The sequence below is a fragment of the Nerophis lumbriciformis genome, linkage group LG22, assembly GCF_033978685.3.
Source record: "Nerophis lumbriciformis linkage group LG22, RoL_Nlum_v2.1, whole genome shotgun sequence".
Lineage (NCBI taxonomy): Eukaryota > Metazoa > Chordata > Actinopteri > Syngnathiformes > Syngnathidae > Nerophis > Nerophis lumbriciformis.
Window position 1 is genome coordinate 3,842,851 of NC_084569.2, and position 25,190 is coordinate 3,868,040.

General features: G+C 41.1%; 1 protein-coding gene across 2 annotated transcripts; it reads right to left on the reverse strand.

Annotated features, from left to right (window-relative positions):
• Positions 1-2,300: 2,300 nt before the first annotated feature.
• LOC133615648 (cytochrome b-c1 complex subunit 2, mitochondrial-like) lies at positions 2,301-25,138 on the reverse strand. Of its 2 annotated transcripts, XR_009816739.2 has the most exons (15): positions 24,974-25,138; positions 17,996-18,100; positions 17,775-17,924; positions 16,105-16,169; positions 13,908-13,964; positions 13,679-13,803; positions 13,476-13,573; positions 13,331-13,388; positions 13,146-13,241; positions 4,885-5,084; positions 4,731-4,811; positions 4,578-4,654; positions 4,349-4,502; positions 2,642-2,809; positions 2,301-2,524 (listed from the first exon to the last, which is right to left on the reverse strand). XR_009816739.2 is itself a non-coding variant. In XM_061974394.1 (14 exons), the coding sequence occupies exons 1-14, from the start codon at positions 25,004-25,006 to the stop codon at positions 2,726-2,728; spliced, it is 1,383 nt and encodes a 460-aa protein (XP_061830378.1). In that variant the 5' UTR covers positions 25,007-25,138; the 3' UTR covers positions 2,564-2,725. The 2 variants fall into 2 exon arrangements, 1 of the variants encoding a protein (XP_061830378.1); XM_061974394.1 differs by lacking the exon at positions 2,301-2,524 and having other exon boundaries at positions 2,564-2,809.
• Between the last annotated feature and the right edge of the window lie 52 nt (positions 25,139-25,190).

Below are 25,190 nucleotides of genomic sequence, written 5' to 3' on the forward strand. Positions count from 1 at the left end.
ATGATATATTTATGAATTCAGAGTTTTCCAAAAATACAATTATGTTAACGCATACACACCAATTTGCACCAAAAGCCAATTTGTGTTCAAATTGTGCACCTGCTTGATATCTCAGTACGGTGCATAAATCTATTTAAAACCTGACTTGTATGTGTCTTCTAAAAATGTATACTTTTACCTCATTATTATAAACCCAGGGTCCAAATTACAAATAGACCTCATGATGCAGGGAATCAACTAGTATTGGGTTTTTTGTGTGTGATTGTAACATAATAATAATAATAATTAAAGCTGCAAGCAGCATTGGTCGGGCCCGCATATTTGGCAGGTGCTAGTCCTAAGTGTCCCAATACTTTTGTCTACTCTTAGTCTGAAGTGTCCCAAGACTTTTGTCTAGTGTACCTACCTTGTCTGCATTGTGTGGGCACGTTGGTGCTTCCTGCTTTTAAGCAGCCATCTTAAAAAAAACAGCAGCGCAGCGGGTCTTTGAAGGGTCATAAAATCAAAACCGGAGCAGTTAGAAAAAAAGCGCTTCTGTCATTGTAATCACAAGGGTTCAATCTCTCTCCTGTGTTAGTTTGAAGGCGAAACGACAAACGCGCTCAGAGGAGATAGTTTTTGAAGGAAGGTGACCGGTTTTTACAAAAAAATTGTTTTGAAGGGGGAATAGCAAACTTCCTGTTGATTTTTGCTGGGGGTTGTCAATTTATGAAATGTAGGTCTAAGTGAGACCTACATAGAGGTTTTTGTTTCATGTCTCTCCGACCTTCCCAGTGGGAGTTACAGGCAGTTTTGTCATTTTTTTCTTCTGAGGAGCAGTTTTTTTTGCGTTTTATTAAAAAATTGCAGTAGAGCGCAATTTTGAGATTTGGGGTTTAGGGTTTAGATCGCAATGTTTGCAAGTCCTGATGTGTGCGTTCAGTTTGGTGAGTTTTGAAGCATGTTAAGGGGGTCAAAATACAGCTCAAAGAGGCAAAAGTTACTGTTTTTAGTACTTTATTGTCTTGAAGGGGGAATTGCCAACTTCCTGTTGATTTTAGCCCGAGAATGTACTATTATGAAATGTAGGTCTAAGTCAGACCTACATAGAGGTTTTTGTTTCATGTCTCTCCGACCTTCCTAGTGGGAGTTACAGGCAGTCTAGTTTTAGACTGCTAGAGCGCAATTTTGAGTTTTGTGGTTCGGTTTTTTTTAAAAAGGCAATTTTCGCAGGTCCTGATGTGTGGGTCAAATATGGTGAGTTTTGAAGCATGTTAAGTGGGTCAAATTACAGTTTATTGTGGGTGCGGAAGAAAAAAGAATAATAAAAACCTTACAAATTCAATAGGTCCTTATGTCCCATTGCATAAGGACTCCCTGTGGGAGTCCTTATGCAATGGGCCATGCGGGCCCTAATAATAATAATAATAATAATAATAATAGATGTTATTTGTAAAAGCACTTTACATTGAACAAACAACCTCAAAGTGCTACGGTGCATTTAAAAAAAACGCTAGAACCACAAATAGCTGCCCCCAACAAATAAATGATAAATGGGTTATACTTGTATAGCGCTTTTCTACCTTAAAATAAATAAAACAGCCTAATAGCTAGAACTAGCACACATATGTCTAAATAAAAAAGAGGCTTTTATAAAAAGAAAGGTTTTTAAGCCTTTTTTTTTTTAAAGCATCCACAGTCTGTGGTACCCTCAGGTGGTCAGGGAGAGCGTTCCACAGACTGGGAGCGGCGTAGCAGAAAGCCCTTGTCTCCCATGGCATAACATCCTTGCTTCGGTACATTTAATTCAGTTACTGTAAATTTAGTTTTCAAACTGTGGCTCCACCTAGTAGTACCAGATGTGTTTTGGTGAAAAACTAAAATGCTTAGTCATTCTTCCATTTTCTACATTGGTGGTTCTCAAACTTTTTTCACAAAGTACCACCTCAGACAAAAACCTGTCTCTCCAAGTACCAACATAATGAACAACATTAAAACAAAGTGTCATTCAAAACAAGGCAGGTTTTATTTAGCGAGTATATGTATCATTTTTGGCCACTGTAACATTAGTTTGAACAGTAACACTGTGTTTGAAAATAAAATGTAATCAAGTGATTCATACCAGTTTTGAGAATGACTGTTCTGCACCACTAGTACAGATCTAGTCTGATGTGTACTTTTTTCTTCTCTTGCAGCTGCTGTTTCGGCCTGACACCTGGTAAGTGACACCGCTGTGTGTGGTGTTCATTCACTTTGTTGCTTGTGCGCTCAAAGGGTTTCACCTGAATCTTTGAACACTTTTTTGGATGATACAGCATCCATTCATACTTTTGAGTGTTGATCGTATTTGTTTGGACTTCTGATTAACCATGATAAACCTTTTAAGAATATACATATAGAATACTTCATCATTATTACCTGCAAGTACAAACCACGTACTGTACTTCATGCTCGTCTGTGACGGTCAGTAGATGTAGCAAAAACGTTGACACTGTACTTGGAAAGCGTAACATTTTTAAGTGGTACTGTGTATGTTCTAGTTCCCCTGGTGATGAAAGAGTGGACAAACGTTATTCAAAACACATACGGTCATTATTTTTTAATTTACAAAGATATACAGATAAATGGACAAAAAAAAGGAGGTCACATCGAATGAACATACTATGAATCTGTGGCTTCAAGGTCCTTGATGTGTCTTTGTTGCGTATACCCACATTAAATGATTATTGCTGGTTTAGTTGGCATTTCATAACTCATCCACAAAAGGTGTATTAATGAGATGTCCACTAGCTGCCATGGTCTTCTTACCCTCCACAAATTTCTTTGCAGCCTGGAAAGAAAAATGATTGAAATACTCGGCGTGCACAGACATGATGATAACCGTATTTTTCGGAGTATAAGTCGCACCGGCCAAAAATGCATAATAAAGAAGGAAAAAAAAAAACATATATAAGTCGCACTGGAGTATAAGTCGCATTTTTGGGGGAAATGTATTTGATAAAAGCCAACACCAAGAATAGACATCCATCCATCCATCCATCTTCTTCCGCTTATCCGAGGTCGGGTCGCGGGGGCAGCAGCCTAAGCAGGGAAGCCCAGACTTCCCTCTCCCCAGCCACTTCGTCCAACTCCTCCCGGGGGAATCCCGAGGCGTTCCCAGGCCAGCCGGGAGACATAGTCTTCCCAACGTGTCCTGGGTCTTCCCCGTGGCCTCCTACCAGTTGGACGTGCTCTAAACACCTCCCTAGGGAGGCGCTCGGGTGGCATCCTGACCAGATGCCCGAACCACCTCATCTGGCTCCTCTCCATGTGGAGGAGCAGCGGCTTTACTTTGAGCTCCTCCCGGATGGCAGAGCTTCTCACCCTATCTCTAAGGGAGAGCCCCGCCACCCGGCGGAGGAAACTCATTTCGGCCGCTTGTACCCGTGATCTTGTCCTTTCGGTCATAACCCAAAGCTCATGACCATAGGTGAGGATGGGAACGTAGATCGACCGGTAAATTGAGAGCTTTGCCTTCCGGCTCAGCTCCTTCTTCACCACAACGGATCGATACAGCGTCCGCATTACTGAAGACGCCGCACCGATCCGCCTGTCGATCTCACGATCCACTCTTCCCTCACTCGTGAACAAGACTCCGAGGTACTTGAACTCCTCCACTTGGGGCAAGATCTCCTCCCCAACCCGGAGATGGCACTCCACCATTTTCCAGGCGAGAACCATGGACTCGGACTTGGAGGTGCTGATTCTCATTCCAGTCGCTTCACACTCGGCTGCGAACCGATCCAGTGAGAGCTGAAGATCTTGGCCAGATGAAGCCATCAGGACCACATCATCTGCAAAAAGCAGAGACCTAATCCTGCAGCCACCAAACCAGATCCCCTCAACGCCTTGACTGCGCCTAGAAATTCTGTCCATAAAAGTTATGAACAGAATGTGTGACAAAGGGCAGCCTTGGCGGAGTCCAACCCTCGCTGGAAACGTGTCCGACTTACTGCCGGCAATGCGGACCAAGCTCTGACACTGATTATACAGGGAGCGAACTGCCACAATAAGACAGTCCGATACCCCATACTCTCTGAGCACTCCCCACAGGACTTCCCGAGGGACACGGTCGAATGCCTTCTCCAAGTCCACAAAACACATGTAGACTGGTTGGGCAAACTCCCATGCACCCTCAAGGACCCTGCCCAGAGTATAGAGTTGGTCCACAGTTCCACGACCAGGACGAAAACCACACTGTTCCTCCTGAATCCGAGGTTCGACTATCCGGCGTAGCCTCCTCTCCAGTACACCTGAATAGACCTTACCTTACTGCGACTTATAGTCCGAAAAATACGGAAGTTATTAGCTAGCAATAAAGACAGGACACCTTGACCACATCATCCTGGGTGATGGCGTCAATAGCCTGGAGAACCGCCTCAGGATGCTGGTACGCTGCAGTCGTCAGAGCTTGAGCACCCATCTCCTCCATCAGACTCTCAGAACTCTCAATTGACATCAGATATTCACATTTAGCCTGAGTCCTGCACAGAAAGATGTGGAATGAGCACCCTCGTTGAGCATCTCTGGCAAAAACAATCGTCCTGTAGTGAACTCACTTTGCCCTGGTGATGTCCTCTGCAGACACGTTGCCCTCAGCCACACCTTTTATTTGCGCAACAGCAGCTTTGATCACCTAGTGCGAGGTTACGGCACACAAGTGTTGGGGACTTGCACAACACGCAAAGTTTATTTGAATAAAAAGGACTCACGTCTCCGGCAGCATTAGCTTGTGAGATGGTGTAGATCCCAAACAGACCGGAGTCAGAATATGAAGTATTGAAGGTTGAGGCCTCGAAGAAAAATAAACAAAAATGTGACTGAGAGTTGTGAAAGAAAAAAGCTGGATTAGTTTTTGTTCCTTACATCAAAAGGCTGTGTGGTTGCTTCAGCAATACCCCGACTCAGCTTGCTGGTAACGTTGGCCCCTCGCTTTACATGCGGCCCAGCTCCCAGGATCCTTTGCAGCACCACAAATGCGTTCGCCTCTGCGCTGGCCATCACGCCACCTTGGCTGACGACCAGCGCGTGAACCAGGGAGTCACTGTTCTGCATACGAAGCTCCCCTACAGAATGAAATCAAATGTGTGGGGTAAAAAAGGGACGACTGTTAAATGGGACAAATAGCTATTAACTACTTTTGATTAAAAACAAATATTAGGCTACCTGAAGTGTGAAATTACTCAACAAAATTCAATGTAAGCTGCAGGAAATCAATCAAAGAGTATTTATATAGCCCCAAATCACGAGTGTCTCAAAAGGGCTGCACAAGCCACAACGACATCCGCGGTACAGAGCCCACATAAGGGCAAGGAAAAACTCAACCCAATGGGATAACGATGAGAAACCTTGGAGGGGACCGCAGATGTGGGGACCCCCCAACCCCTGGGCGACCGGTGCAATGGACGTTGAGTGGATCTAGCATAAAATTGTGAGAGTCCAGTCCATAGTGGATCTAACATAATAGTGAGAGTCCAGTCCATAGTGGATCTAACATAATAGTGAGAGTCCAGTCCATAGTGGATCTAGCATAATAGTGAGAGTCCAGTCCATAGTGGATCTAACATAATAGTGTGAGAGTCCAGTCCATAGTGGATCTAACATAATAGTGTGAAAGTCCAGTCCATAGTGGATCTAGCATAATAGTGAGAGTCCAGTCCATAGTGGATCTAACATAATAGTGTGAGAGTCCAGTCCGTAGTGGATCTAACAATCGTGTGAGAGTCCAGTCCATAGTGGATCTAACATAATAGTGTGAGAGTCCAGTCCATAGTGGATCTAACATAATAGTGTGAGAGTCCAGTCCATAGTGGATCTAGCATAATAGTGAGAGTCCAGTCCACAGTGGATCTAGCATAATAGTGAGAGTCCAGTCCATAGTGGATCTAACATAATAGTGAGAGTCCAGTCCATAGTGGATCTAACATAATAGTGTGAGAGTCCAGTCCATAGTGGATCTAACATAATAGTGAGAGTCCAGTCCATAGTGGATCTAACATAATAGTGAGAGTCCAGTCCATAGTGGATCTAACATAATAGTGAGAGTCCAGTCCATAGTGGATCTAACATAATAGTGTGAGAGTCCAGTCCGTAGTGGATCTAACAATCGTGTGAGAGTCCAGTCCATAGTGGATCTGACATAATAGTGAGAGTCCAGTCCATAGTGGATCTAACATAATAGTGAGAGTTCAGTCCATAGTGGATCTAACATAATAGTGAGAGTCCAGTCCATAGTGGATCTAACATAATAGTGTGAGAGTCCAGTCCGTAGTGGATCTAACATAATCGTGTGAGAGTCCAGTCCATAGTGGATCTAACATAATAGTGTGAGAGTCCAGTCCATAGTGGATCTAAGGTAATAATGTGAGAGTCCAGTCCATAGTGGATCTAACATAATCGTGTGAGAGTCCAGTCCGTAGTGGATCTAACAATCATGTGAGAGTCCAGTCCATAGTGGATCTAACATAATAGTGAGAGTCCAGTCCATAGTGGATCTAGCATAATAGTGAGAGTCCAGTCCATAGTGGATCTAACATAATAGTGTGAGAGTCCAGTCCATAGTGGATCTAACATAATAGTGTGAGAGTCCAGTCCATAGTGGATCTAGCATAATAGTGAGAGTCCAGTCCACAGTGGATCTAGCATAATAGTGAGAGTCCAGTCCATAGTGGATCTAACATAATAGTGAGAGTCCAGTCCATAGTGGATCTAACATAATAGTGTGAGAGTCCAGTCCATAGTGGATCTAACATAATAGTGAGAGTCCAGTCCATAGTGGATCTAACATAATAGTGAGAGTCCAGTCCATAGTGGATCTAACATAATAGTGAGAGTCCAGTCCATAGTGGATCTAACATAATAGTGTGAGAGTCCAGTCCGTAGTGGATCTAACAATCGTGTGAGAGTCCAGTCCATAGTGGATCTAACATAATAGTGAGAGTCCAGTCCATAGTGGATCTAACATAATAGTGAGAGTTCAGTCCATAGTGGATCTAACATAATAGTGAGAGTCCAGTCCATAGTGGATCTAACATAATAGTGTGAGAGTCCAGTCCGTAGTGGATCTAACATAATCGTGTGAGAGTCCAGTCCGTAGTGGATCTAACAATCATGTGAGAGTCCAGTCCATAGTGGATCTAACATAATAGTGAGAGTCCAGTCCATAGTGGATCTAACATAATAGTGTGAGAGTCCAGTCCATAGTGGATCTAACATAATAGTGTGAGAGTCCAGTCCATAGTGGATCTAAGGTAATAATGTGAGAGTTCAGTCCATAGTGGATCTAACATAATAGTGTGAGAGTCCAGTCCATAGTGGATCTAACATAATCGTGTGAGAGTCCAGTCCATAGTGGATCTAACATAAGAGTGAGAGTCCAGTACATAGTGGATCTAACATAATAGTGAGAGTCCAGTACATAATGGATCTAACATAATAGTGAGAGTCCAGTCCATAGTGGATCTAACATAATAGTGTGAGAGTCCAGTCCGTAGTGGATCTAACATAATCGTGTGAGAGTCCAGTCCGTAGTGGATCTAACAATCATGTGAGAGTCCAGTCCATAGTGGATCTAACATAATAGTGAGAGTCCAGTCCATAGTGGATCTAACATAATAGTGTGAGAGTCCAGTCCATAGTGGATCTAACATAATAGTGTGAGAGTCCAGTCCATAGTGGATCTAGCATAATAGTGAGAGTCCAGTCCACAGTGGATCTAGCATAATAGTGAGAGTCCAGTCCATAGTGGATCTAACATAATAGTGAGAGTCCAGTCCATAGTGGATCTAACATAATAGTGTGAGAGTCCAGTCCATAGTGGATCTAACATAATAGTGAGAGTCCAGTCCATAGTGGATCTAACATAATAGTGAGAGTCCAGTCCATAGTGGATCTAACATAATAGTGTGAGAGTCCAGTCCGTAGTGGATCTAACAATCGTGTGAGAGTCCAGTCCATAGTGGATCTGACATAATAGTGAGAGTCCAGTCCATAGTGGATCTAACATAATAGTGAGAGTTCAGTCCATAGTGGATCTAACATAATAGTGAGAGTCCAGTCCATAGTGGATCTAACATAATAGTGTGAGAGTCCAGTCCGTAGTGGATCTAACATAATCGTGTGAGAGTCCAGTCCATAGTGGATCTAACATAATAGTGAGAGTCCAGTCCATAGTGGATCTAACATAATAGTGTGAGAGTCCAGTCCGTAGTGGATCTAACAATCGTGTGAGAGTCCAGTCCATAGTGGATCTGACATAATAGTGAGAGTCCAGTCCATAGTGGATCTAACATAATAGTGAGAGTTCAGTCCATAGTGGATCTAACATAATAGTGAGAGTCCAGTCCATAGTGGATCTAACATAATAGTGTGAGAGTCCAGTCCGTAGTGGATCTAACAATCGTGTGAGAGTCCAGTCCATAGTGGATCTGACATAATAGTGAGAGTCCAGTCCACAGTGGATCTAGCATAATAGTGAGAGTCCAGTCCATAGTGGATCTAACATAATAGTGAGAGTCCAGTCCATAGTGGATCTAACATAATAGTGTGAGAGTCCAGTCCATAGTGGATCTAACATAATAGTGAGAGTCCAGTCCATAGTGGATCTAACATAATAGTGAGAGTCCAGTCCATAGTGGATCTAACATAATAGTGTGAGAGTCCAGTCCGTAGTGGATCTAACAATCGTGTGAGAGTCCAGTCCATAGTGGATCTGACATAATAGTGAGAGTCCAGTCCATAGTGGATCTAACATAATAGTGAGAGTTCAGTCCATAGTGGATCTAACATAATAGTGAGAGTCCAGTCCATAGTGGATCTAACATAATAGTGTGAGAGTCCAGTCCGTAGTGGATCTAACATAATCGTGTGAGAGTCCAGTCCATAGTGGATCTAACATAATAGTGTGAGAGTCCAGTCCATAGTGGATCTAAGGTAATAATGTGAGAGTCCAGTCCATAGTGGATCTAACATAATCGTGTGAGAGTCCAGTCCGTAGTGGATCTAACAATCATGTGAGAGTCCAGTCCATAGTGGATCTAACATAATAGTGAGAGTCCAGTCCATAGTGGATCTAGCATAATAGTGAGAGTCCAGTCCATAGTGGATCTAACATAATAGTGTGAGAGTCCAGTCCATAGTGGATCTAACATAATAGTGTGAGAGTCCAGTCCATAGTGGATCTAGCATAATAGTGAGAGTCCAGTCCACAGTGGATCTAGCATAATAGTGAGAGTCCAGTCCATAGTGGATCTAACATAATAGTGAGAGTCCAGTCCATAGTGGATCTAACATAATAGTGTGAGAGTCCAGTCCATAGTGGATCTAACATAATAGTGAGAGTCCAGTCCATAGTGGATCTAACATAATAGTGAGAGTCCAGTCCATAGTGGATCTAACATAATAGTGAGAGTCCAGTCCATAGTGGATCTAACATAATAGTGTGAGAGTCCAGTCCGTAGTGGATCTAACAATCGTGTGAGAGTCCAGTCCATAGTGGATCTAACATAATAGTGAGAGTCCAGTCCATAGTGGATCTAACATAATAGTGAGAGTTCAGTCCATAGTGGATCTAACATAATAGTGAGAGTCCAGTCCATAGTGGATCTAACATAATAGTGTGAGAGTCCAGTCCGTAGTGGATCTAACATAATCGTGTGAGAGTCCAGTCCGTAGTGGATCTAACAATCATGTGAGAGTCCAGTCCATAGTGGATCTAACATAATAGTGAGAGTCCAGTCCATAGTGGATCTAACATAATAGTGTGAGAGTCCAGTCCATAGTGGATCTAACATAATAGTGTGAGAGTCCAGTCCATAGTGGATCTAAGGTAATAATGTGAGAGTCCAGTCCATAGTGGATCTAACATAATAGTGTGAGAGTCCAGTCCATAGTGGATCTAACATAATCGTGTGAGAGTCCAGTCCATAGTGGATCTAACATAAGAGTGAGAGTCCAGTACATAGTGGATCTAACATAATAGTGAGAGTCCAGTACATAATGGATCTAACATAATAGTGAGAGTCCAGTCCATAGTGGATCTAACATAATAGTGTGAGAGTCCAGTCCGTAGTGGATCTAACATAATCGTGTGAGAGTCCAGTCCGTAGTGGATCTAACAATCATGTGAGAGTCCAGTCCATAGTGGATCTAACATAATAGTGAGAGTCCAGTCCATAGTGGATCTAACATAATAGTGTGAGAGTCCAGTCCATAGTGGATCTAACATAATAGTGTGAGAGTCCAGTCCATAGTGGATCTAAGGTAATAATGTGAGAGTCCAGTCCATAGTGGATCTAACATAATAGTGTGAGAGTCCAGTCCATAGTGGATCTAACATAATCGTGTGAGAGTCCAGTCCATAGTGGATCTAACATAAGAGTGAGAGTCCAGTACATAGTGGATCTAACATAATAGTGAGAGTCCAGTACATAATGGATCTAACATAATAGTGAGAGTCCAGTCCATAGTGGGGCCAGCAGGAGACCACCCAGAGCGGAGACAGGTCAGCAGCGTATAGACGTCCCCAACCGATGCACAGACGAGTGGTCCACCCCGGGTCCCGACCCTGGACAGCCAGCGCTTCATCCGTGGCCAAATAAATGTTTCTTTCAGACAGCAGTTCAGATTTTGGCACAATTGTGATGCAACAATATACCATATTTTCCGGACCATAGGGCACACCGGATTACAAGGTGCACTGCCGATGAGTGGGTTTATACAGGTCTATTTACATACAAAAAGGCGCACCAGATTATAAGGCGCATTAAAGGGGTCATAATATTTTCCTTTCCTACATTTAAAAGACTTCCTTGTGGTCTACATAACATGTAATTGTGGTTCTCTGGTCAAAATGTTGCATAGATGATGTTTTACACATCATCTTCAAGTCACTTTCTGACAGTCTCTTCAGGATGCGCCGTTTTGTGGGCGGTCTTATTTACGTGCCTCCACTTGGACAGCGTCTTCTCCCCGTCATCTTTGTTGTAGCGGTGTAGCGTGCAAGGACGGGAGTGGAAGAAGTGTCAAAAGATTGAGCTAACTGTTTTAATGACATTCACACTTTACTTCAATCAATAACGGAGCAGCATCTCCTCATCCGTGGCTCACTCGTGCATCAACAACACAGGAAATGTGTCCCGTGAAAAAACGTCTAACAGGAACTCTCTAATAACTAAAGTTCCTTGGGTGGATAATGTAAAGTCACTACACCGGTATGTTTTAGTGCTTTCATGGCGAGTTTACTGATAGATATAAGTAAGAACTTTACACTACCGTATTTTTCGGAGTATAAGTCGCACCGGAGTATAAGTCGCACCTGTCGAAAATGCATAATAAAGAAGAAAAAAACCATATATAAATCGCACTGGAGCCCGGCCAAACTATGAAAAAAACTGTGACTTATAGTCCGAAAAATACGGTACTTTATATTAGAAATGGCAACAGTGGAGGATGACAAGAAGATAGAGAAAAAGAATAAGCTTATTGACTACGGTGTCGGCACGAACGTGCGCAAATTTTCAGGACTTACACACCCAAATACAGATAAGCAGGTACCAGAAAGTAAGAAAAGTTGGTTTCGCATAATATTGTGAAACAAAACACCGGATATTTCTGTTAAAAAGGGTGCCATTTAGCGGACCTTATACACACATCATAATAATACTTGTATCTCTGACTACGGTAGCCGTAATGAGCCGACAATTCATCAAGCGGTGCGCCTTCAAAGTCATACTAAAACATTTTGACGGATTTTTGAGTGGCGTGTGTAACGTTCTTTATTTTCAATGGAACATTTAAAGTTTTGGTGTCGTTTACTTTTATATTGCAGTCTACACCATACTTGCCAACCTTGAAACCTCCGATTTCGGGAGGTGGGGGCGCGGGGGGCGTGGTTAAGAGGGGAGGAGTATATTGACAGCTAGAATTCACCAAGTGAAGTATTTCATACATATATATATATATATATATATATATATATATATATATATATATATATATATATATATATATATATATATATATATAAATGTATATAGATATATGTATATATATATATCTACATCCTGAAAATATGCAAACAAAACTGTGTTTAGATAATTGATACTTCAAACTTGCATAAATAAATATTAAGGAATATAACATAACTTGGCTTCTGAGAGCTTCAAAATGTAATGAATAAAATGCTAAAGTTGTTGATAAACAAGAAATTATTTTAATAATTAAATATGGTCATTTTAAATGAATTATTATGATAATTTAAAATTAATTATTTCAAATATGTTTATTATAATGTATAATTCTATGGCTGGATGTAATAAGGAGTCAGAAAAAATACAAATAAATAATTTTGATGTTTTTAGCAAAATATAGTAAAAATGTATTTCGTTTTTGTTTTTTTTAATTAGTAAATATATTTATTTTTAGGTAAGATAAACATAATAATACAATTTATCTCTAGTCTGGATGATTTAGTTCTTGTCACCCTGTTGTCCTCCCGTCGTGAAAAAAGGCTGTCCTCACTCAGGTCCGCATGGAGCTGGAGGGGGCGTGGCCTCCAGCTCCGGCTGAAAATCGGGAGATTTTCGGGAGAATATTTGTCCCGGGAGGTTTTCGGGAGAGGCGCTGAATTTCGGGAGTCTCCAGGAAAATTCGGGAGGGTTGGCAAGTATGGTTTACACTATCTCTTATGTGTGACTCCCATCTACTGGTCACACTTATCATTACACCATGTACCATATAAAATTGCTTCAAGGTCGGTAAGCACAACCGAATTATTCCGTACATTAGGTGCACTGTCGATTTTTGAGAAAATGAAAGGATTTTGAGTGCACCTTATAGTCCGGAAAATACGGTAGTTCATTTACATAAGATCGTCCTCACACTAAGTTTCTTTTCTCGCAATAGACTACAAAAAAAACTGTTAATAACAATCTAAGGAGAGCTGCAGCTTTGTGGGATTCACAGATTTCCACACATTACATTACTTTCCAGACCACGTGACAGAATTGATTCGATGTTGTTTACGACTGTTCGCCGTTCCTGTTCAGGACCTGTAAAACTAGCTGCTCGAAAGAGGGATGTATAGAGAGCAGGTCAAACAGAACAGTTGTAATGAGTGAAATCTTTACCTCCACGGTAAACTGCCGTAGTCTCAGGAGCTCCAGCCCCACTGCGGACACTCATGAGCCCCTCGCCCAGTTGCCGCATTACAGAGTGCGGTACACCTAAATGCAAACAGGAAAATATGCTACGTTAACAATGTTGGACAGGAACATAAACTTCTCAAATGCATTCATAACAAAATGACACTTACCAAGTCCGACAAGAGCCATCCTGCTAGAAGTGAAATGGTCTTCCACAAATAACTGCAGCTACGGGTGGAAAACAACAAGATGGTCAATTCCAGATGGAAGCCAGCGTGTGGTCTTTTGCAGTTAAGAAAAAGCGCAGATCCATACTTTTTCTGGAGAAATGCGGCCAATCATGTAGTCGGGGCAGTACAAAGAGTTGGACAGGGCGTTTTTGTACGCCACTTCATGCAACTTCTCTAGCAAAACTGCAGAAAAATATTAACAAAGACTTTCATTTTAGTGTAAATGTGGGATGCCAAAGTGCTTTAGACATCATTTCCAGCTGATTAGGGGGAAACGCTGGTACCAACCTATTTGAGGAGACTGCTGAGCCAAAGCTCTGTCAATCTTCACCCTGGATGTCAGGTCGTCCACTTCCCAAGGCCTGAACTCCTGAGCCGTGGTCACGTTGACCAAATGCTCAAATATTTGATCTCTTATCACACACACAGATATTCAAGTCAAGACACAGGACGTTATCCAACCAGGAAATCTTGTGCTAGTAACATTCATCGATAACATCCCAAAGTATCAACTCACAGGTGATCTCTTAAGCAGTCTGTAGTGTAGGCCATAGCTTCCCTGGAGGATGTTACACTACAGGAAAAAGGACAACACAATTTGTGTGTGTGATTACACTTACAACTAGGGATGTCCCGATCCAGGTTTTTGCACTTCCGATCGGATACCGATATTGTTTTTGCACTTCCGATCCGATACCGATACTGACCGATACTGGCCTATCCGAGCATGTATTAAAGTTTAAAGTTATTTAGCCTACTTAGTTGTCAGAATCATGTTGAAAAGGGTTTTAGTACTCTTGATAACAACTAGCCAGCTGAATTAGGGGAGTTTGAATAATACACAATGGTTGGTAACAAGAAACTGACCTGTTTAGTCAAGGATAAACACAAAATAGACAAAATTATACATGACAAACAGAAATGGCATCATTGAACTAGGGCTGGGCAATATGGCCTTTTTTAAATATTGCGATATTTTAAGGCCATATTGCGATACACGATATATATCTCGATATTTTGCCTTAGCCTTGAATGAACACTTGATGCATATAATCACAGCAGTATGATGATTCTATGTGTTTTGATTGATTGATTGAGACTTTTATTAGTAGGTTGCACAGTGAAGTACATATTCCGTACAATTGACCACTAAATGGTAACACCCCAATAAGTTTTTCAACTTGTTTAAGTCGGGGTCCACTTAAATTGATTCATGATACAGATATATACTATCAGATATATACTATCACCATAATACAGTCATCACACAAGATAATCACATTGAATTATTTACATTATTTATAATCCGGGGTGTGGAGGGGGTCGCCGGATGTAAGTGTCAAAAAGACAGCCAAAATAGTTTGATATAAGAATAAATCTAAAGTTAAAATATAGGGTAGAAATGCACCCATTTGCAGGAAATGTAGTCTTGATTTTCAAAATGTTCTTTCAAGGCTTGCATGTCTACATTAAAACATTCTTCTTCATACTGCATTAATATATGCTACTTTTAAACTTTCATGCAGAGAAGGAAATCACAACTAAAAAAAAATCAAAAATTTTTTCATACGGTGTTGATCTGGAAATGTTTGCCTCGGCATTTTGACGGTGTGGACGTGTGGCACCGAATGGAGATAAGCGTCTCGACAGACGCTACAATATTTGAACAATGATGACGAAAACGGTTTTCTCTGTCGTGTCCGTGTGTCGAAAATTGGTATGCGCTTATTTTTTTATTTGATTTTGTGCGTGGCATAGAATTTCTATGCGCACAGGCGCGCATCTTAGAGGGAACGTTGGTCACACGGCTGCGCTAGCATCACAGCTAACGTTAGCCATGCTGCTACTTCTCTGCTCGGGGAGGACGTATACGTATGTGACGTATGACGTGACAGTATGTGACGTATGACGTGACAGTATGTGACGTGTGTAAGAAGGTGCGCTTGCTGTCTGTGAGAGGGAGACACAGGAAAGAGTGAGAAGAGCCTGTCGTGTAATGCCAGCAGCTAAAAGCAACTGCGTGAGAATCCACAGACCTGTGGATGTGTTGAAGGTGTGCTGGAAAATGCGGAACGGAAATTAGGGAGCAGCAGAAAAGTGGAATGTATTATTTAAATCGGTGCGTTGGAAAACACGGACCGGAGTTTTTTTTAAAACTGGATCTGGATCGGCATTTTTCCAAGCCTTGCCGATACGCATTTTTTGGCAAATATCGGCGGCCGATCCGATCCAAATATCGGATCGGGACATCCCTACTTACAACCATTAATTCGTTTCATATATCCAGTCATTTGCGATATCATCTTCCAAAGTCCAATCGGCCAAATGATTTCAACCAGTGGACTTACCTTACGCTTTAGCTTTTTTGTGATTGTCACCACAGAAGGGTATGGCAAAGGCATACGTGTGATAGTAACAATAAACCAGGAATGGGAGTTACAAGGACATGGGAAAGGGTCTGGCTGCTCTACGCTGTATGAGTAATAGACTTTAAGCAGACGTTAAATAAATACACACTTAAGTCTGTCGCCAGTCTTGAAAAATGTTGAGTACTTTTACTTTCTAAAAATGGTATTATACAGAGATGAACTTCTCTATACACTCGATGGTGGCAGTTTCAATTTCAGCCAAGATGTATCAAGCGTCACAGGATGGACTGCTTGATTGGGCAGGTACTGCTATATTTATTCAGTTTAGTTACTTAAGTCACTCACTTCAGACTGCCTCCCAGAGCTTCCACACTGCGGCAGATCTTGAAGGCAGAACCACCTTTAGTAGTCTACAAAACACACAAGGAATACAAGGAATGTCTGTTTTTAAAATGTCCAATTGCATAGATGAAGTGGAATATGAAATACGGACGATCCGTGTTTTGCGACATTTCTTGGTTTCAACGTACTCCCATAAAATAATACTCAGTGGCCTAGTGGTTAGAGTACCGCGATACTATACTAGTACCGGTATACCGTGCAACACAACTGCAATTGTGCATTGCTTATTTCTCATTCGCCTGCTTCTCTTCCGGTACCCGCTATATGTTGTGATGGCTGATTGCGATTGGCAATTACATCACAGATGGACGACAGGCTTGTGTAACGTTTAACGTCTTTATTTATGTAAAAGTTCTAAGAACAACATTATATAAAGTGTACCGTTTTTAAAGCCAGTGTTTACTTTTCTAGTAATGTTCAAATCAATGATCTTTTTTGATGATGGTAGATCGATATATATCTTCTAGAAGGCCAACTAGCAGAGCACAGATCGATACACTTGAATGTTGGGAATATAAAATGATCAAGACTACTGCAACTCACTTCTTGTGGGGATCCCCAGAAAGAACATTCAGAAGCTGCAATACATACAAAATAGTGATGCTAGGATCCTGATGAGAGTGCGGAAATAGGACCACATCACACCACTTCTCAAATCCCTTCACTGGCTTCCTGTTCCACTCAGTATTGAATACAAAGTCTCCCTACTAACCCACCTCCGCTCCGGACAGGCTAACCTCCTCCAACCTAAGAGGACAAAGCTCTGAACTATGGGAGACGGGGCTTTCTGCTCCGCCGCTCCCAGTCTGTGGAACGCTCTCCCTGACCACCTGAGGGCACCACAGACTGTGGATGCTTTTAAAAAAGGCTTAAAAACCCTTCTTTTCAAAAAAGCCGTTTTTTAGATATATATGTGCTAGTTCTAGCTATTAGGCTGTTCTAGTTTTTATTCTTTTTACTATTTATTTTACTTGTTGGGGGCAGCTATTTGTGGTTCTAGCGTTGTTTTGTTTTTGCTTTTTTAAATGTACTGTAGCACTTTCTTTCTTTCTTTAGTTTATTTCGAACATGAACACACTTACATCATAATACATCACACAATTTCATATCATTTCACTTTACATCATGCCCGAAAAGGAGTAGGAAGAAGCAAAGCTTATTTAATCCTACCCCTTTCCCACTTCAAAGCGTTTACAAATATATAAAATAATTTACTGACATTTTTTAATAATAAAATAACATCTATGAATTAGTATACAGCAGTTTTGTAATATGTAATTAATTAATTAATTCAGTTATTATTAACATACTGAGATGAAGAATATCTTATTTTCAATAAGGTTGGAAGTATTTCTCATAATTCTTCTTCTTTGTACTCTGTAAGCACTATTATTTTGAACAACCTCATATCAGTACAATTTTTAACTTCTTTACTTAATCCATTCCATAATTTAATTCCACATACTGATATGCTAAAAGTCTTTGCGGTTGTTTTGCTTAATGTAAAGTGCTTTTACAAATAAAATCTACTATTATTATTATCATCTATCGTTACAACCATACAATGTAACTAATAAGGCATCCTGTGAGGATACACATAAATCACAATTTACCAGGTTTGCAGCCAGCCGCAGCACATGAGACACACCCTGGTTTTCCAGGGTCTCATAGCGACTCCCTGCTTTCACAAACACCCCCACAGTGGACATGGGTGAGTAGTTCTCCAGGGACACTATCACCAGACCATTTGGGAGCTTGGACACCTGACACAAAGAAAGTTGTTGTTTAGACTGATGCGGGGAATAGACGACAAGCTAACTAAAGCATCACCTACCTGGACATGTTGAGGAGGGGTCGGTGGTGCTGGGGAGGGCTTGCGGGTAGTAGCCAAGTGCTGAGTCAGGGGTTCACTTCGTCTGGCGGCAGCGTAGCACCGTTTCTGCAAGTACGGCATGAGCAATCTGAACCGTTTCAATGCTACAAATGGAAAATGCCATTTCTTTTTGTGAGTACATGTAGACAGAATGATGCGTTTGTGATTTATTGACATACAGTAAATATATTAGGGCTGCAGCTAACGATTATTTTTCTATCGATTAATCTATAGATTATTTTTCCGATTAATCGGTTGATCTATAGATTATTTTTTCGATTAATCTATAGATTATTTTTCCTTTTACCGATTATCTTTTTTATTTAAAATGAAGAGGAAAAAATAAATGTAGGCCAGTTTTTTCAAAAGGCATGGCTTTTATTTACAAAAAAAAAAGTATGGCCACTCAGTCAACATTGACAACAACATGACAAAATATTCTGTAACAATGTAAACATTTAAAACTTTTAACATTTAACAAAATTAAAAGTAGCTTATTTGCTTTTTAATGTGCAAATATAAAAGTAAACATCCAGTGCAAATCTTAATATTCTGGAATAGTATAAGCATTTCAAAAGTAAAAGTATTGCTTATTTTGCTTTAAAATGTGCAAAAATAAAGATAAACATCCAATACAAAAAAGTGCAAAACGGAAATATTCTGTAACAAGTGTAAACATTTCAACAAAAGTAAAAGTATTGCTTATTTGCTAAAATGTGCAAAAATAAAGCTAAACATCCAATACAAAAAAATGTACAGTGTAAACATTTCAACAAAAGTAAAAGTATTGCTTATTTTGCTTAATAACACAACAATGATAGTATGACTAAAGTGAAAGTTAATTGTTGGTTTGTACATAGTATATGTAACTGTTAATGTTGTAAAAGGTATTTGCACAACTAATTAACGTTAGCGTTTGTGACACGTCTTGTGCCGTGGGGTTCTTTCAGGACCGACAGACTGAACGCCAGACGGCTTTGCCAGGTTTACAATCTTTTAATTTTACACAAAGTCTTTTCTCTTCCAACTCTTTTCTCTTTCTTTCCTCGCTTTTCAGCTCCTCTTCCTCGCTCGCTCGTCGTCCCCTGTCTCTTGTGGCGTCGCTCCCGGCGCGCCCCGCCTCGCCGCTCGCCGCCGCCGCCTCTCCACAGCGTTAAAGAGGAGCGCGTCTTTGTAAACGCTGAACAGGCACGCCAAACGCGCCTCTCAGAGCAAACGGTGCTTTAGTTTATGAATTTACAACGCAGATACAAATGACACATTCATGTTTTTGTGTAATAATGACAACGTATACGCACGCGGACGATTGACTTGTTGATGGTGATGGCAAGAACGCTGTCGGGGGTTTTCTTTTCAAATGTTCGTTCATAGCCGTTGTGCTGCTATGATAGGCCATTTCCGCTCGACACAGTGTGCATACAACAACATTATTAGGCCGTTTATTGAAATACTCCGACACTTTTGACGACTTTTGGCGTGCTTTTTTCCCCTCGCTCGCATCGTCTGCTTTGCGCTCCGCCATGACAGTAGTGTGACGTAAATATGCGACGCGCCGACGCACAAAAACGGCGTCGACGTATTTACGTAACCGATGACGTCGACTATGTCGACGCGTCGTTTCAGCCTTAAAATATATTCTATCGCCTCCTTCCAAAATAAGGCTCCAGTACAGGAAAGGGTGACCTCATAGTGCTGCCAAACAAGCATCCCCCTTCATTCATCATCATTACATTTCATTTCTTTCATGAAAATGCATATATACAAGCCACGTACAGTTGACACTTTCATTGTTTTTTGTTTCTTAGACATTTCCATGATCAGAAAGGAGCAGATGGAAGAATACTATTCTTATATTTATCTGCCCCCTTTTTAACACAAATTATTTTAGATGACTTTTTAACTGTTCCCTCCACCAACACCCGAACTCCAACATACTTTTTTAATTTTCGTTAAAGCATTTTCACAATGACACGTCCAATCAAAATCAAAAATCAGTTTGATATAATTTCAGTTGTCTCCTTTTGTAACTCTTTTTAAATTCAAAGATATTCTTGCAACTTTTTAAGTATTTCTTTAGAGAATTCCATGCTTTCACATTTGTTCGCACTCTTGGATGTTTGAAATCATACGGCCTTCTGTGATTCTCATCTTCAGATGTGAACACAAATAACTTTTGCAAGTCCTTCGGCAGAACTTTATTTCTAGCTTTGAACATCACTAATAGAGGACGCAATTCTACAATGTCTTTTAGTTTTAATAATCCTGCCCTAATGAAGAGTGGATTTGTGTGGTCTCTGTATACTACTGTAAAAATGATACGAATGACCCTTTTCTGTGAAAGAAAAGAGTATTGAACCCTTGAGTGTTCAATTGTTGTAATTGCTCCCACAGCGGAGTGTTTTAAGTCTCGTTTTAAGATCCACTTTTATTCTCTGGCTTTTAACACTAAGTGAGTTGTGTGGTCCTCTGTGTTTTTAAATTTAGATTTTATAGGGCCCGCATGGCCCATTGTATAAGGACTCCCAAAGGGAGTCCTTATACAATGGGACATAAGGACCTATTGAATTTGTAAGTTTTGATTCTTTATTCTTCCGCCGCCACATTAAACTGTAATTTGACCCACTTAACATGCTTCAAAACTCACCATATTTGACCCACACATCAGGACCTGCAAAAATGACCTTTTTTAAAAAAAAAAAACCTCAAAACTCAAAATTGCGCTCTAGCGCCCCCTAGGAAAAAAAAAACTAGACTGCCTATATCTCCCACTAGGAAGATCGGAGAGACATGAAACAAAAACCTGTATGTAGGTCTGACTTAGACCTAGTTTTCATAATTGTATATCATCAGGCAAAAATCAACAGGAAGTTAGCAATTCCCCCTTCAAGACAAAAAAGTACTAAAAACAGTCACTTTTGCCTCTTTGAGCTGTAATTTGACCCCCTTAACATGCTTCAAAACTCACCGAACTGAACACACACATCAGGACTGGCAAAAATTGCGATCTAATAAAAAAACCTAACCCCAAATCTCAAAATTGTGCTCTAGCGCAATTTTTTTAATGAAACGCACAAAAAACTCCTCCTCGGATGAAAAAACTGACAAAACTGCCTGTAACTCCCACTGGGAAGGTCGGAGAGACATGAAACAAAAACCTCTATGTAGGGCTCACTTAGACCTACATTTCATAAATTGACAACCCCCAGCAAAAATCAACAGGAAGTTTGCTATTCCCCCTTCAAAACTAATTTTTTGTAAAAACCGGTCACCTTCCTTCAAAAACTATCTCCTCTGAGCGCGTTTGTCGTTTCGGCTTCAAACTAACACAGGAGAGAGATTAAACCCTTGTGTATAAAATAACAGAACAGCGTTTTAATACCTGCTCCGGTTTTGATTTTATGACCCTTCAAAGACCCGCTGCGCTGCTGTTTTTTTAAGATGGCTGCTTAAAAGCAGGAAGCACCAGCGTGCCCACACAATGCAGACAAGGTAGGTACACTAGACAAAAGTATTGGGACACTTATGACTACCACCGGACAAAAGTATTGGGACACTTAGGCCGAAAACTGGACAAAAGTATTGGGACACTTAGGCCGAAAACTGGACAAAAGTATTGGGACACTTGGGACTACAACTTGACAAAAGTATTGGGACACTTAGGACTACAACTTGCCAAAAGTATTGGGACACTTGGGACTAAAACTGGACAAAAGTATTGGGACACTTAGGACTAGCACCTGCCAAATACGCGGGCCCGACCAACGCTGCTTGCAGCTTTAATTTATTATTATTTTTGTTTTTATTCAGTCATTGGTGGCGCTAAGGATAATATTTAGGGCCCGCATGGCCCATTGCATAAGGACTCCCAAAGGGAGTCCTTATGCAATGGGACATAAGGACCTATTGAATTTGTAAGGTTTTATTATTATTCTTTATTCTTCCGCCGCCACTTTAAACTGTAATTTGACCCACTTAACATGCTTCAAAACTCACCATATTTGACCCACACATCAGGACCTGCGAAAATTGCCTTTAAAAAAAAAAAAACGAACCACAAAACTCAAAATTGCGCTCTAGCGCCCCCTACGAAAAACAAAAACTAGACTGCCTGTAACTCCCACTAGGAAGGTCGGAGAGACATGAAACAAAAACCTTTATGTAGGTGTGACTTAGACCTAGATTTCATAATAGTATATACTCGGGCAAAAATCAACAAGAAGTTGGCAATTCCCCCTTCAAGACAAAAAAGTACTAAAAACAGTCACTTTTGCCTCTTTTAGCTGTAATTTGACCCCCTTAACATGCTTCAAAACTCACCAAACTGAACGCACACATCAGGACTGGCAAAAATTGTGATCTAATAAAAAAACCTAACCCCAAATCACAAAATTGTGCTCTAGCGCAATTTTTTAATGAAACGCACAAAAAACTGCTCCTCGGATAAGAAAAACTGACAAAACTGCCTGTAACTCCCACTGGGAAGGTCGGAGAGACATGAAACAAAAACCTCTATGTAGGGCTCACTTAGACCTACATTTCATAAATTGACAACCCCCAGCAAAAATCTACAGGAAGTTTGCTATTCCCCCTTCAAAACAAAATTTTTGTAAAAAACGGTCACCTTTCTTCAAAAACTATCTCCTCTGAGCGCGTTTGTCGTTTCGGCTTCAAACTAACACAGGAGAGAGATTAAACCCTTGTGTATAAAATAACAGAACAGCGTTTTAATACCTGCTCCGGTTTTGATTTTATGACCCTTCAAAGACCCGCTGCGCTGATGCTGCTGCGCTGCTGTTTTTTTAAGATGGCTGCTTAAAAGTAGGAAGCACCAGCGTGCCCACACAATGATAAATAAATGATAAATGGGTTGTACTTGTATAGCGCTTTTCTACCTTCAAGGTACTCAAAGCGCTTTGACACTACTTCCACATTTACCCATTCACACACACATTCACACACTGATGGCGGGAGCTGCCATGCAAGGCGCTAACCAGCAGCCATCAGGAGCAAGGGTGAAGTGTCTTACTCAGGACACAACGGACATGACGAGGTTGGTACTAGGTGGGGATTGAACCAGGGACCTACATTTCATAAATTGACAACCTCCAGCAAAAATCAACAGGAAGTTTGCTATTCCCCCTTCAAAACTAATTTTTGTGAACCTCGGGTTGCGCACGGCCACTCTCCCACTGCGCCACGCCGTCCCTATGCAGACAAGGTAGGTACACTAGACAAAAGTATTGGGACACTTATGACTACCACCGGACAAAAGTATTGGGACACTTAGGCCGAAAACTGGACAAAAGTATTGGGACACTTAGGCCGAAAACTGGACAAAAGTATTGGGACACTTGGGACTACAACTTGACAAAAGTATTTGGACACTTAGGACTACAACTTGCCAAAAGTATTGGGACACTTGGGACTAAAACTGGACAAAAGTATTGGGACACTTAGGACTAGCACCTGCCAAATACGCGGGCCCGACCAACGCTGCTTGCAGCTTTAATTTATTATTATTTTTGTTTTTATTCAGTCATTGGTGGCGCTAAGGATAATATTTAGGGCCCGCATGGCCCATTGCATAAGGACTCCCAAAGGGATGAAAAAAAACGGATGAAAAAAACTGACAAAACTGCCTGTAACTCCCACTGGGAAGGTCGGAGAGACATGAAACAAAAACCTCTATGTAGGGCTCACTTAGACCTACATTTCATAAATTGACAATCCCCAGCAAAAATCAACAGGAAGTTTGCTATTCCCCCTTCAAAACTAATTTTTTGTAAAAACCGGTCACCTTCCTTCAAAAACTATCTCCTCTGAGCGCGTTTGTCGTTTCGCCTTCAAACTAACACAGGAGAGAGATTAAACCCTTGTGTATAAAATAACAGAACAGCGTTTTAATACCTGCTCCGGTTTTGATTTTATGACCCTTCAAAGACCCGCTGCTTAAAAGTAGGAAGCACCAGCGTGCCCACACAATGCAGACAAGGTAGGTACACTAGACAAAAGTATTGGGACACTTATGACTACCACCGGACAAAAGTATTGGGACACTTAGGCCGAAAACTGGACAAACGTATTGGGACACTTAGGCCGAAAACTGGACAAAAGTATTGGGACACTTAGGCCGAAAACTGGACAAACGTATTGGGACACTTAGGCCGAAAACTGGACAAAAGTATTGGGACACTTAGGCCGAAAACTGGACAAAAGTATTGGGACACTTAGGACTACAACTTGCCAAAAGTATTGGGACACTTGGGACTAAAACTGGACAAAAGTATTGGGACACTTAGGACTACAACTTGCCAAAAGTATTGGGACACTTGGGACTAAAACTGGACAAAAGTATTGGGACACTTAGGACTAGCACCTGCCAAATACGCGGGCCCGACCAACGCCGCTTGCAGCTTTAATTTATTATTATTTTTGTTTTTATTCAGTCATTGGTGGAGCTAAGGATAATATTTGAATATTGTTTTTAATATTGTTGTGCAGCACTTTGGAAACATTTTTGTTTAAATGTGCTATACAAATAAAATGGATTGGATGGTGTATAAAAAAAATATATTGAAACACGTTTCTGGCGGTATTTTCCTCCATCCATCCATTTCCTACCGCTTGTCCCTTTCAAAAAAAAGGTTACATTCGTTCGAATGTGACCTTCAGATAGTGCCGAGCTCGGTTAGGGCTTACAAACCACGCTACAAATAAGTAAATGTAAATAAAAACATGTTATAAGAATAGTCAAACAGGCATGGTTGTATATATTACATATCTCTATTAGGATTACAGACATTTTATTAGCCAGCTAGCACGCTAGCCGAGAGGCTAACGACAACTAAATGCAAGTTCACGTTGGAAGTTGGAAGCTTAAGACTAGTTATAAATCGGGACAATTATACATTCGCAAGAACTAGACAACCCTAGACTCACAGAGAAGTTGTTGAAGGAACGAATTCCTCTCATGACTGCAAACTCCTCCAGCCGGTGTAGGACTAATAATGATTATGGCGGAGTGACGATGTACCCACAATCCACTGCGGCTTCCAGACAATCGCAGTGTCACATTAGAAAGCATAGACGCAGCATGGAGCGCTACTGCCTACTGGCGCTGACGAGACGCGGGGCGGCCATCTTGGAGTGGTGATCC